Source organism: Nannobrachium achirus (assembly GCF_963921795.1).
Source record: "Nannobrachium achirus genome assembly, chromosome: 4".
NCBI classification, from domain to species: Eukaryota; Metazoa; Chordata; class Actinopteri; order Myctophiformes; family Myctophidae; genus Nannobrachium; species Nannobrachium achirus.
Window position 1 is genome coordinate 25,320,172 of NC_137813.1, and position 13,938 is coordinate 25,334,109.

The following is a 13,938-nucleotide window of genomic DNA, read 5'->3' on the forward strand; positions in this document are numbered from 1 at the left end:
GAACCCAAACTAGTGAAAATAGCAGATCTACAGCTATCTTCAGTCTTCACTACTACTTAATTTTGGTTATATTTTAATTCACAGAATAGGCTAACATCTTAGATTTATTAGTAATCTAAGATGCGTTACTTTGTTTGAAATGTTATAACATTCTTCAATATGTTTTATTTCTAAAAAAAATATTGAAATAAAATATATTTCAAGAGATTTTCCATCTTTTAAAATATATATTTTATTTTTTGTAGGACAAGAAAATTTGATTTTTACTCAAGTCGTGACCCATAAAAATGTAACCCACTGTATGGGAACCACTGCTCTAGAGAGTTTGTTCAACACGGGTGTCTCTGCAGGTCTTTCATCGCCATCATCCCCTTTTACGCCTGGAGACACCCGCCCGGGACAGGCTTCAGACGCACCTCCTCAGGAGACTGGGCTCTGATCTGAACCCATTTCATTTGGCGTTAGGAATAGGAACCTGTTGCGACCACATGTCCTTGCTCTCCAACTATTTAATAAACAGAAAACTCAAGTGAAATGGAAGGTGATGACACAAAGAAATGAGCAGACAGAATTGAAACTCGAACACTAAAAATGTTAATACATTGCTCCTGATTGGCTAAAACATTTTTTTTTTTTAGATTTGACCAAAAAATATCACTTCTACTCTATAAGCTCCACCTTAGAGGACTCTCTTTTTTTTTTTTTTTTTTAATTTAGGCATCCCTTGAGCTTGTTAATGGATGAAAAGTTCTAAATGTACCCATTATTTTCCAATGCTGGTAAAGCAAGCATCACCCTCCTCCCCTTTCACTAATACGTGCGCGCGCTCGTGCCTGCAGGCACGAGGCAACTATTGGCCACATTCTTAAACAGCGTGCGCACTGTGTGGAGAGGAGAGAGAGAGACTGGACTGGAGGAGAAACCGGCAACTGCTCCTGCAAAGGCTGCAATCATGATCTGTCTTGTTTTGACCGTATTTGCGAACATTTTTCAGACAGGTTGGTGCTGGCGAACTACTTTACTGCTCATCACATTACATGATTATTATGCATGTTGAAGACAGAGAGTCTCCTCAGGTGACACTCTGCTTCGTCATTTAGGAGGGAGCAGAGTCAGCAGCACTAGCAGACAGACAGAAACACTGTAATGTGTATGTGTTTGTGAGAGCGTTTCTTTTTTTGTACAACGCTTGTCATGTGTGAGACTCGTCTAATGACTTGTGCAAATGAGAAGAGTGCCGCCCTTGTGTTGTTGACAAAGCTATGGAAACGCAGCTCCGCGCGTCATGTGAGCATCGTCTGCTTAGTAGAACACACAACTTGATCAACTTGTCTTGAACTGAAACTCTTTTCGTTGCTTATGTAAGATGGATCGGCATTGGCCACGTGTGCCAGCTAGATAGTTTTTTTTACGACCAACTGCAAGAGCTGTTGCTAATCCAACTTCGTATTGTTTAGTTAATGAGTCATGACACATCATCATCCTATTAATAGCTTATGTAGCCTGCAGCGTTGCCAGATTGTGTGAGAGAAATACGCAACCAGGCACCACTAGGTCTAGGAAAAAACAAGCCTTAAAAGAAGCAACTTGAACTTACTATGGCTCATGCATTTTGCATCATCATATGAGGCAGCATGATGACTCATATGATGCAAAATGCATCATCATTCATGCTGAAATACTAAAATATCTCAAAACACAGATTGAACACAAAAAATAACTCAGGATTGTGTTGATCGTGTCCCAAACAACAATAAAATAAGATCTGGTTCCCCCAGTAGGCCTATTGTATAGGATACATTGGCTATTTTCAAGAAATCTCGAATTAAGATGTGGAATTTTGAAACATTCAAACAACACACATCTGGTGGTGCATGGTGGGGGCATGGGCAGGGGCGTCACAAGGGAGGGGGAAAAGTGAGTTACTAGGGGCCCAAGGTGGAGGGGCCTTAATTATTTTATACTTTAGCTACTGCGAGCGTGTAGATCTGCTGTTTTTAGTCATGAAAATGTGCAAATCTTTGCATATACCGGTAAGTATTTTTTAAGTTTTAGCTGAAAAGATGGCTGATCTACAAGCTTGCCGTGCTGTGAGCTTGTATCTGCTATTTTTCAATAGTTAAAGGGATATTTCACTAAAAAAAAAATATTTTTGTCATTTTATCGTCTTATCAGGCTTTAGGACAGTTTTAGAATTTCTTCATTCAGTATTTAGATATTTGATATTCATTTCCCCCCTTCCAGGACCTTCCTATACAAACCCATTAACTTCAAACTCCATTTTAACCATGATAGATTCAATGACTGGTGACTCCTGACACCCTCCGAATACGTGAGCAGGCTGTGGTTTTTCGATAAAATCTTTCATTGATTTCTATACATTTTTGGGGAAATTATTAACAGATTATGAAAAATAAATGAAAAAAGTTATCGAAAAATCCCAGCCTGCTCAAGTATTCGGAGGGTGTTAGGAGTCACCAGAAAAAAGGACAGTTGTTTTCATTGAATCTATCATCTATCTATAAATGCGACAAATCTCTGTCTGTTTGTTTGTTTGTTTGTTTGTTTGTAATCCGCGTATCTCGAGAACCGTTCGTCCCACCGGCTTCAGATTCGGCACGCGCGTTCCCCGCCGCCGCGCGGAGTGCAGTGCCGGGCCTCGACCCGACCCGACTCGCGGTTTTCCGAAACCGGCGCGAAACGTTCGGAATCTCCTTTGTTGACATCAGGCTGTTCCGGAGGAAATCGGCGCAAGCGCTGAGTCATTGTGACATCACTTCATAAAAGGCTCTGACATCACGTACGCCACATGAGTCAACACAAAATCTCTGTGAATGTGTATGTATGTATGTAATCCGCGTATCTCGAGAACCCTTCTTCCCACCGGCACGCGCGTTCTCCAGATATGGGCATAAAGTCTGACATCAGAGTTTTCTGCAACCGGTACTGTGTGTGCAGAGATCTTCATATATGGGCATAAGTGGACAAAGACAAACAGATGGTCAAAACGGGTCCTATGACAGGTATATTGGGGTTTGCATTAAAGGGTGGGGCATTCATGGGGTTTGCATTAAAGGGTGGGGCATTCATTCCCTATTTCAAATTCGGCACGTGCGTTCCCCACCGCAGCAGGTAGTGCAGTGCTCGGCCTCGACCCGACCCGACCCGATACACGATTTTCTGGAACCAGCACGAAAGGTTCGGATTCTGATGTCTGACATCAGGATTTTCCGGAACTGGCACTGTGTCTGCATAGATCTCCATATATGGGCATAAAATGGATGCAGACAGACAAATACAGATATCTCCATATATGGGCATAAATGGACACAGGCAAACAGATGGTCAAAGATCTCCATATATGGGCATAAAGTGGACGCAGACAGACAGATACAGATATCTCCATATATGGGCATAAATGGACACAGGCAAACAGATGGTCAAAACGGGTCCTATGACAACAGGTATAATGGGGTTTGCATTAAGTTTGTCTCCTCCTCCATCTGTTTGTCTGTGTCCCTTTATTCCCATTATGGAGATCTCTGTATCTGTCTGTGCCTCCGACTGTGTTGCAGACACAGTGCCGGTTCCCCCTTTAATGCAAACCCCATTATACCTGTTGTCATAGGACCCGTTTTGACCATCTGTTTGAAAAAGCGACAGAAATCTCATATATGGGCATAAAATGGACGCAGATAAACAGATATCTCCATATATGGCATATATGGGCATACAATGGATGCAGAATCACAAAGATCTCCATATACGGGCATAAAAGGGACACAGACAGACAGATACAGAGATCTCCATATATGGGCATAAAATGGACGCAGATAGACAGATATCTCCATATATGGGCATATATGGGCATAAAATGGACCCAGAACTATAACTGCAGTGATCTCCATATATGGACATAAAATGGACACCGACAAACAGACAGATACAGATATCTCCATATATGGGCATAAATGGACACAGGCAGACAAATGGTCAAAACGGGTCCTATGAAAACAGGTATAATGGGGTTTGCATTAAAGGGCGGGGCATTCATTCCCTATTTACATTGTTCCGAGTTGGCCAGGTCGCCGACTAGACGCTGGGCCGCCCGAGCTTCTAGTGGTTAAAATGGAGTTTGAAGTTATAATGGTTTTGTATAGGAAGGTCCTGGAAGGGGGCAAAATGGGGGAAATGAATATCAAATATCTAAATACTGAATGAAGAAATTCAAAAACTGTCCTGGGTGTTCCCAAAAGCCTGATTAGACGATAAAATGACAAAACGTTTTTTTGAAAGTGAAATATCCCTTTAAAGCACAAAACAATGCATATTATGCGTTCCCAGTTCCCCCTATGAAGAACATTCATGGGGGGCCCGCAGTGAACCTTGTACCCAGGGCCTAGAACAGGGGTGGGCAACTTTGATGATGGCGAGGGCCACTATATTTCCACCTTCACTCCAGAGGGCCACATTGCATATTGCTACGTCCTACTTTGTCATTCTAGTAGTATCTCATACAAAACTGCGATGCGTTTTGAGCTTGTAGATCTGCTATTTGTGCTTCTTTTGAATTGGAATCTTGAATTATTTTTTGTTGTTTTTTATCTAATTTCAAATGCATTTAGTTATATACTCATGTTAACTTTATGAACTTAAATACAAATACATTGGACATACAAAAATACATTTTAATACTACTATACTAGTCATTAAGCTACAAATAAGTGAAGGTGGTGGCCGCATGTGGCCCCCGGGCCGCCAGTTGCCCATGTATGGCCTAGAATTTGGTCCGCCACCCCTGGGGGTGGGGGCTCTGGGCTCCTCGAGCGCTCCTCCACTCCTCGCATGATCACTGGTCAGTCTGGCTGCTGGGACAGGACAGGACAGCATCCATGATGTCACACATACATGTAGTAGTAGACCAACTGGAGGATGTGGCTGTAAAACGCGCACGGACAGAGGAGACTGATGGTGAGACAGTTGTAGAACCAATACCTTATAGATCAGTGGTTCCCAAACTTTGCCGAGAGATTAGACGTTTGCCCGGAACCCAAACTAGTGAAAATATCTAGCACCCAACCTATTTTCATGTATGATCATGTGTAATGGAAGATCTTAGATGTGTTTGTTTGTTTTAAAATGTATGCAAAACAAATCTATAAAAAAAATCTTGAAATGTATAGCCTATATATATGTTTATAGTCCCCACCAAGATATGTTAATACAGCATCAGATAACTTTATCCATATTTTATACGTTGGCTATTAAAAAAATATCAGATATACAAGTTCACAGATATGCAAGCTTGCACATCTGCTAACATAAACCTTCTCTTCTGTATATCTATGAATTATATTGCTGTATTAACATAATTCTGAGAACCACTGGTCTAATGGAACTGCTGCCAGCTCAGACTAGTCAGACCCTACCCCATCTGCTAGATCTGCTATTTACACAATAGAACCGTGTTATACAAAATGTAATTCAATTCTTAGTGCTCATCGGGGTGGGGGGGCAGTTACAATATGATTATTTTGAGGATCGCAGCCTGAAAAGGATGAGAACCACTGTAATAATGCATACATTGAAATTGACACGCTTGAGAAAAACTGACCTCACGTAACCCACCACTGTACCTAAAGTCCCAACCAATGTTTCCACTGGTTTGAATGTATGACCAAGTACACTAGCAGCTTCTTTTATGGGGGCTTTGCTTAGCGCCACGATGCTTCCCCTTATTGTAGCACAATGTAACACAAAGCTCATATGAGCACGTAATCAGCCATTACCAAACCATCTGCTTGGATTAGTCAGTCCCCCTCGCTGATTACAACATTAGTGCGTGGGGGGCTACAGCTCAACTGGAGCTGAAATTAATTTAATTCATTAAAAAGCATTTATTAATAAGCATTCTCAACAGTAGCAGATTAAAGGGTAGGGTAAAATTATATTTTTCTGTGAAAAGGTTAAAGACGCACTGACTCAACTTAAATGTGTTTTTGAAGCTCATCAATGAGAATCCTGGTTGTTTTTGTCACTCTGCTTTACCTCCTAAGCAGGCCCCAAGACCACCCTCTAGCTCTGTGAAAGCAGGTGTGGGACACTTACATTCGCATCATCAGGGGACACACCAATCAAATCCCTTTCAAAAGGGTTGAATTTCGCCGTTGTCGGGTGGTCGGGCTAGCGTCTGCTAAATTGTATGTCCAAAACCTTCCTTTTTTTGTTATCAATTTAAAAACGATTTAAAATAGTCGATCTACAAGCACAAAATAGTTAGTTGTAGATCTGCTATTTTCACTAGTTTTGTGCCACACTTTTGTATGATGAAGCAGGGCTTTAATTTACGAAGAAAACATACACATTTGAAACTTGAAGATACGAGGTTTCTGCCTGACAGTGACCATATACAATTTCAACCAATCAGGAATCAGCTTCAAATTTAAAGTGTTCCTGTTCCGTGCAGGTTTGTCTGCTGATTTCTTTGTGTCATCACATCAAAGTGTCCTGTATGTGTTCTCTCTTCTGATTGGATACAATTGGTATCCCGACCATCAAGTCCTTGACATGGAGAATGTTTGTGAACCACTTTCCTTATTTTTTGGCTTGTAGGCTGGACCGGGCCCAACGAGCGCACCTTCATCGCTGTGAAACCAGATGGCGTGCATCGGAAACTGGTGGGCGAGATCGTACGACGCTTTGAGAAGAAGGGCTTCAAACTGGTGGGACTCAAACTACTGCAGGTACGCTGGCTCAGTGTGTTGTAGTGATGGAAGAAGCACTCGCATGTTTTACTTAAAGTAGGACTGTCATCTAAAGGGTTACTGTCGCTTTAAGAAATCATCTTAAAAAAACAAGTTAATATTTTTATGATGTCATTGTGGGGATGCGCAATTATAAGCCAATCAAATTAATTGTCTGTATAGCCTGACTGTATAGAGCATCGCAGTGCGGTGTCGGAAGTAAACAACCCATTCATTTTCACCATAGCGTTTATCAGCCACAAAGTCGTAGCAATTCAATGTACACTTACCACTAGGCTGGTGGTTGTAAAATGGTTCTATATGCTCCTGTAGAACCCCCGAGTATGTATGCAATCACTCTAGTTTTAGTAAAAACACGTTTTAATCAAGATCGCACGGAGAAGAACTGCATTTCCCATACTGCTAAACATGTACAACCGGTGAAATCGACGTCTGTGATTGGTCTAGCTTCTTCTTCTTTCATGTATCTTGCGGTTACCGCGGAAGTAGCTACTGCCCCCTGTCTTCCCGGCGGATTATTGCACGTCAGCAGAACTCCTTGAGCGATCGTCTTTCTTTTACAAATATGATCCACTATGTTAAGGATGACGATAAGAGCGTCCACAGAGATGACAATCACTACATTTCAGGCCGTATGCTGGCCTGGATAACTAAACTGAGCGTGATTTAAGGGCTTTATTTCAGGAAACAACAACAACATTCGCTATGCATTCTGGGAGTGTAGTTTCCGCAATTTTAAAATGATGTACACAGTTAGCTGAACTTTCTAATTAATCTTTGCATTAAAAAAAATGTGAATATTGACACGATCCCTCTCCAGCCGAGGTGGCTTTGTCCAAGGCTTAAAAACGTTTAAATAAATACTTTATGAAATGTCTATGGAAGAAATGAATGCGGAAAACGCTTCCGACACCAGAGTGAGGACGGGGTGGGGCTTCAACTGCGATGCTCTATCAGACTGTTTCAGGATCCACACCGGAGAGAGACCACATGACTGTCATCTAAAGGGTTACTGTCACTTTAAGAAATCATCTTAAAAACAAGTTAATATTTTTTTGATGTCATTGTGGGGATGCGCGATAAGCCAATCAAATTAATTAATTGACTGTTATATAATGTATGTCTGTACAATGTACATTCTCTTCCCATCGCCCGCAGGGTCGCTCTCGCAGCCCTCAGAAAGCAACTTCTCTGCTCCCAAAGGGCTACTGGGCTAGCACTAAAGCTAAAGACACAAATTTATATATAAATCTGTGCATATAAAAATTATATTTCCCCCCAAAATAGGTTGTTACTTCCCCATGTTCATGTGGATATGCTTGTTTATCTTTAATTGTTGAAATGGAAAACCCGATGTCTTAACCGAGAGGGGATGTTGCCTTGTCGCCGGGCAGCGGGGCTCTAAATGCGGGGGGCTTGTCAACTTACCCCCGCTGCCCGGGCCGTAGCCCCCGCTAGCTCTGTCCTCACACGCTCGCTTGCGTCGCATCACACGGCCACACACTCACACACTCACACACACACACACACACACACACACACACACACACACACACACACACACACACACACACACACACACACACACACACACACACACACAGTCACACACACACCCACACACACACACACACACACACACACACACACACAAGAAGGATATAGCCTATATATTGATGATGGAAACACCGTGTTTATCAGCATTTCTCCAGACTTTAGCTGTCTGTCTGTCTGTCTGTCTCTTCTCCTCCTCCCTGGGAGTGGAGGGGGCTGCGCTACGGGGGATGGGATCACTTGATTCAGACCACGTGACCTACTGTATCCTACTGTATCATACTATTATAATTTCGGGGCGTGACAGCGGACCTTTAAGTAAAAGTATCATCAATGTATTCAAAATGTATCGGCATAAAAATTTAGAAGAGGAAGAAAGGTGTCTCCACGCCGGGTGTGAGGCAGTTGCAAGGGCCCATTTTTATATTGTGTCATATAATAACTGTTCCAAAAATAATCTGCAGTTTGACTCATACTGTATGGATATGAAGAATCAATTGACTGTGAGAAAACGCTAATGTTACTGCCGCCAAATTAGTTACATTTTCGCCAGTAACAGACTGTATCAAATATGATTGACTGACTTTCGTAAATGATACAGAGCCACCTCCCCAACAATATCAATATAAAGATAGATTATTTATTTTTGGACCGCAGTTCTTATATGAGCCGATTTTAAGATGACCCAATGTTATTCTCCATAGAGAAAATACATCTGTGAACCGGGGGATGAGCGAGTGACGTCAGGACTTCGGTACTCTATGAGCGTTACATAACCACTAGTCTTAGACCCTAGAGACTTAGGGCTGTACTCAGACATGGGCTCAGCTATGGAGACTTTCACTTTCACACTTAAGTTTCAGCCAAAGGTGCAAAATGTAAACAATAAAATAATGACTAATTAGAAAATACTTTTTACAGGCAATACTAGTACTAGACTAGACTAATATGAAGTGTGTGTGTGTGTGTGTGTGTGTGTGTGTGTGTGTGTGTGTGTGTGTGTGTGTGTGTGTGTGTGTGTGTGTGTGTGTGTGTGTGTGTGTGTGTGTGTGTGCGTGCGTGCGTGCGTGCGTGCGTGCGTGCGTGCGTGCGTGCGTGCGTGCGTGCGTGCGTGTGTAGGCTTCTGAAGATCTACTACGTGAACACTACTGGGAGCTGAGAGGAAAACCCTTCTTTAGTGGATTGATTCGCTACATGAGCTCTGGACCTGTTGTTGCCATGGTGACATCTAACACTCACACACACACACACACACACACACACACACACACACACACACACACACACACACACACACACACACACACGTGTATTGTTACCAAGTGTACACAGTTTAACCCATTGAGACCTCATGGTGATTTTACAAATGTCATTTAAATCAGTTTTCTGAAAACCTATGTAGCTCTATCAGTGGTTCTCAAACTGTCATGTCAAAGACCCCCAAAATGATATGTATTTGGCCGTGGACCGCCATCTCAAAATGTTTTGTTCCAAAGAAACCCAGAAACAAGATTTCAGAAGCAAAAATGTTCACTTAAGAAACGTTATTCAAAGATTTGCACAAATTCTCACGATTTGCTAATCGTCGGCGTGGGGCTGACACGCTTTGAGAATGGCTACCTTTGCATTTGAATCCTGAAAAGTAACAGTTATGGACATAACAGAGACACTATAAATTCATCTGTTGAAATAGCTAAAATACCTGTCAACATTTAGAAAATAGTGCAAGAAATAGCAGATAAAAAAAGCTGAACAAAAACATTTAAGAAATACATTTCAAGGTCACCATATTGTGAGAAAACCACGTTAGTTTGTGATAAGCTGTGGGTGTTTACGTCTGTGCTTGCGTTGTGCAGGTGTGGCAGGGTTTGGATGTGGTCAAGACGTCTCGCAAGATGTTAGGAGAGACCAACCCCAGAGACTCCCCCCCTGGAACCATACGAGGAGACTACGGTGTGGAAGTAGGCAGGTATGCAGGGGTGTCGCACCAAATTCTGGGCCCTGGGTACAAGGATTCACTGTGGGCCCCCCCATGAATGTTCTTCATAGGGGGAGGGGGTTTAACCCATTTAGACTGGAATGCAGCATTATTTTGTGCTTTAATTACCTATACCTTGTATATATACAAGCTCACAGTGAGCTTGTAGATCTGCTATTTTTGAAAAATTGTGAAAAAGTCTTTGTAAAAACCTATGTTTCTATGTCAGTGGTGCTCAAAGTTTTTCATGTGAAGGACCCCCAAAATTATATGTATTTGGCCACGGACCCCCATATCAAAATATTTCGTTCCAGGGACCCTACCAGAAAAAAACACATATTCAAAGATTTACACACATTTTCGCGTCTTTCAACGACTTCAAGGACTCATCGACATTAACTCAGGGGGAGCCCGGATTTGAACCGGGAACCCTTCAGAAACCCTTCTTGCTCTAATAACGGTTTCTCTACCCCTGAGCTATGCAGCCCCAGGTTACTAGGCCCCTCCACCTTGGGCCCTAGTAACTCAGTCCCACTTTCCCACAGTCCCACAAAACATAAACACAATATCAGTTTGGGGGGTCCTTGACGTGTAAAGGTTTGAGAAGCAGTGATCTGAGCACGCTGTCCCTTGTTGCAGGAACGTGGTCCATGGCAGTGACTCGGTGGAGAGCGCCCAGAGGGAGATCTCACTGTGGTTCCTCCAAAACCAACTGCACTGCTGGGACCACAGCAGCAGCCAATGGCTGTACGAGTGACATACACACGCACGCACGCGCGCGCACGCACACACACACACACACACACACACACACACACACACACACACACACACACACACGCGCACACACATGTACGCATGCACAGCAGGGCTGTCACGATTACAACTTTTTAGTTGTTGTAAATAATTGCGATTACGACTATTAATTGAGTTCTTTTTTTTCAGCCTTGAACATAATTATGATGAATGAACCAAAAATGACATTTTGGGCTCTTAGCAGATTTGACAAATAACTTGTATATACGATACAATATTACTTTATTATCAGCTCACACTGAAATGTGTCTTGCGAGTAAGCACCCCATGAATGCAACAGTGAATACACACATTTGACATAAGACAGAATTCCTGGCACAGTCTTTTGAATAATTAGATTCTGTACAATTGTTAAATGAGAATTTGTTTATGTTTGATGTCCCAATAAACCAACTAAAGATGTTCAAGCTTGGCTATAAGGCTATACAGCACCAAAGACCAATGTTTTGATTTATTTTTTATCATGAGATGCTGTAAAAAGTCTCACTTAAATTTCGGCAAAGAAGTTTGTTTTCTACCAGAGCTGAATTCCCATACTTGATCAAACAGAGAATAATGTATTTATGTGTCATATAGTACATAGCATCCTGTCTTTGATTGATTGATTGTCTTAAGTACCAGCTGTATGCCTTAACTTAAGACCTCAAGGCTTCGAAAATGCTGTTTGGCCATTCTCCAGGTCTTAAGTTAAGGCATAAGAGCTGGTACTTACAAAATAGAGCCCTGTGTGTTTAACCGGCGTAGGTTTGAAACGTTTAATTGTCTAATAATAATAATAATAATAGTAACGGTAGTGCTGGGCAATATGTCAATATGTATTGCTTATCATCTATAGGCATAATTGTTTTGCGTGGGATTTTCTTTAATGTTGTAAATTGTGATACAATGCTGCTGTCAAAATGTATGCTACAAAGCAATGACCAATTTCTGAAATAGACAAAGCAGCAAATTTTTGGACCATGAAAACCGAGTCTGGTGTTGAAGGAGCTCTTTGAAAATGCTTAATAGAATGTATCACATTCATGTATCAGGTCATTCACAACACCTGTGCAAATTAAACTCTTTTCTATATAAAGACAAGTTTGTCAGAATGCAAGTCTCTGTTTGTCACAATGCCAAAAGTTTTTTGGGCTGTAATAGTGGAATGCCTACTTACTTAGGAGGCAATTTGTAGACTTTGTGTACCATGTCGCCCCTTCGTGGCTCAAACCAGTATGGCACATCTTGGTACATCAAAAATCTTTGATAGCCTACTCGTGTTCGATTATTAAGTAGGCCTACGCCTCTAACGGCTGTGTGCGATACACGCAAAATCATACAGCTATATTAATGACTGGTCATTGTTAAAGATGTGTCTTACTTTGCTTCAGTCATCAAATCAATTTCTGTACAGCTACATTTGGCGTTTTAATGGCTGAAATTGTACTCTTGCTACTAGAAAACAAGCCTGATAAAAGTATCAAACACGCAAAATTCTTCAGAACACAGGAAGATATATCTTAAGAAGTTTGGGGAGGAGCCCCCCCTTCCCCTCCCAAAAAAAGAAGAAAGGAAAATAGCTTTTATCTCCTGGATTCTGACTGTCCAATGTTGGCAACCCTGATGGACAGTAGGCCAGTTCGGATATAAAGTCTACTATAGTAGGATCATAAACACCCAAGAAAAGAAAACTTTATATGGCTTGATTATATAATTTGGGACCGCTTGTACTCAAGTCAATCCAAGGAGAAAATTAAGATATGGTGGGATTCGATCTCGGGACCAAAGGTACCCGTCGCTGCGTCCTGTTGTGCTCCGAGATGAGGTCCTAGAAACATGGCCGCTGGAATCGGGCGACAGCCTCCAAATCACAGTTGGGAAACACACAAAACGAAATTTTGTCTAAAAAGTAACGGCAATTCCGAGCTCCCAGACTGTAAAAACCTCACATCGGTACATAACACATGAACTGACTAGGTTCCAACTGACTAGGTTTCACACTTTTTAAACATCGGGTTTACGACTCCCCAACGGGGGTTTGGGGGTCAACTCCTCCTAGAACATGTTAACACACTTACTTAGAGTACAATTACCTCAAATAAATCTACTTTGTTGCTTTAATTACAGAATTAGACCAAACTGTATCCCAAGCGTTGGCTCCGTTTGGCGCGACCCCATCTGTGGGTGGTCACACAGACACATTATGGGTCTCTTAATGTTATGTTTCCTACAGTTTGTTTTTAATGATTATTGTTATTATTATTATTATTATTATTATTATTATTATTACCCCTATCGTTAAATCGGTCCACGAAGCCGAGGTCCTAGGGCTGGTGTACACGACAAATTTCCAAACCCCGCTGTGTGTTCCCTGGGGGCGTGAAAAATAAGGGGGTGGGCTCTACATGTCCTCTGGGACCCCATCTACGTATGGACACCACTTGTTCGCCCATCCGTCTTACGGATGCTTTTTTATTCCATTTTATTTGTTTTAGGGTCCTATCTTGCAGTTCAAGCCTATTTCCACAGGGTGGCAGGCTACTTTCCCAACCTACTGGAGGTGAACATGCAGGGGCGTCAATTGGGTATGGCAAGCTATGGCAGCTGCCATACCTTGGCTACAGGGGGGAAATAATTAAATGTACTTTTCATCGTGCCTGTTGCTAAGGTATGGCAACATGATTGGTGTCTTGCAAGACACCAGTCATGTTGCCATACCTTAGCCTTTCCTGAACTGACGCCGCTGTGAACATGTGTACACAGCCAGCATATTACTCAATGCCAAACTTTGCACACACACTCCTTGCCTGCCAATCCACAACCTCCACCCCTCCAGGGACCCCCAGG

At 42.1% G+C, this 13,938-nt stretch overlaps 1 protein-coding gene across 1 annotated transcript; it reads left to right on the plus strand.

The window, feature by feature from the left end:
- The first annotated feature begins 866 nt into the window (after nt 1-866).
- Nucleotides 867-12,203, plus strand: nme3 (NME/NM23 nucleoside diphosphate kinase 3). Its single transcript, XM_080724266.1, has 5 exons — nt 867-998; nt 6,613-6,743; nt 9,438-9,539; nt 10,175-10,287; nt 10,936-12,203. The coding sequence occupies exons 1-5, from the start codon at nt 953-955 to the stop codon at nt 11,051-11,053; spliced, it is 510 nt and encodes a 169-aa protein (XP_080580392.1). The 5' UTR covers nt 867-952; the 3' UTR covers nt 11,054-12,203.
- The last annotated feature ends 1,735 nt before the right edge of the window (nt 12,204-13,938 follow it).

Bases quoted from the DNA above. Each gene is read 5' to 3' on its own strand.
- nme3 (XM_080724266.1), top strand. From the start codon at position 953: ATGATCTGTCTTGTTTTGACCGTATTTGCGAACATTTTTCAGACAG. The intron at 6,744-9,437 runs GTACGCTGGCTC...GTGCGTGTGTAG, and splicing joins TGGGACTCAAACTACTGCAG to GCTTCTGAAGATCTACTACG. The intron at 9,540-10,174 runs GTGACATCTAAC...TGCGTTGTGCAG, and splicing joins CTGGACCTGTTGTTGCCATG to GTGTGGCAGGGTTTGGATGT.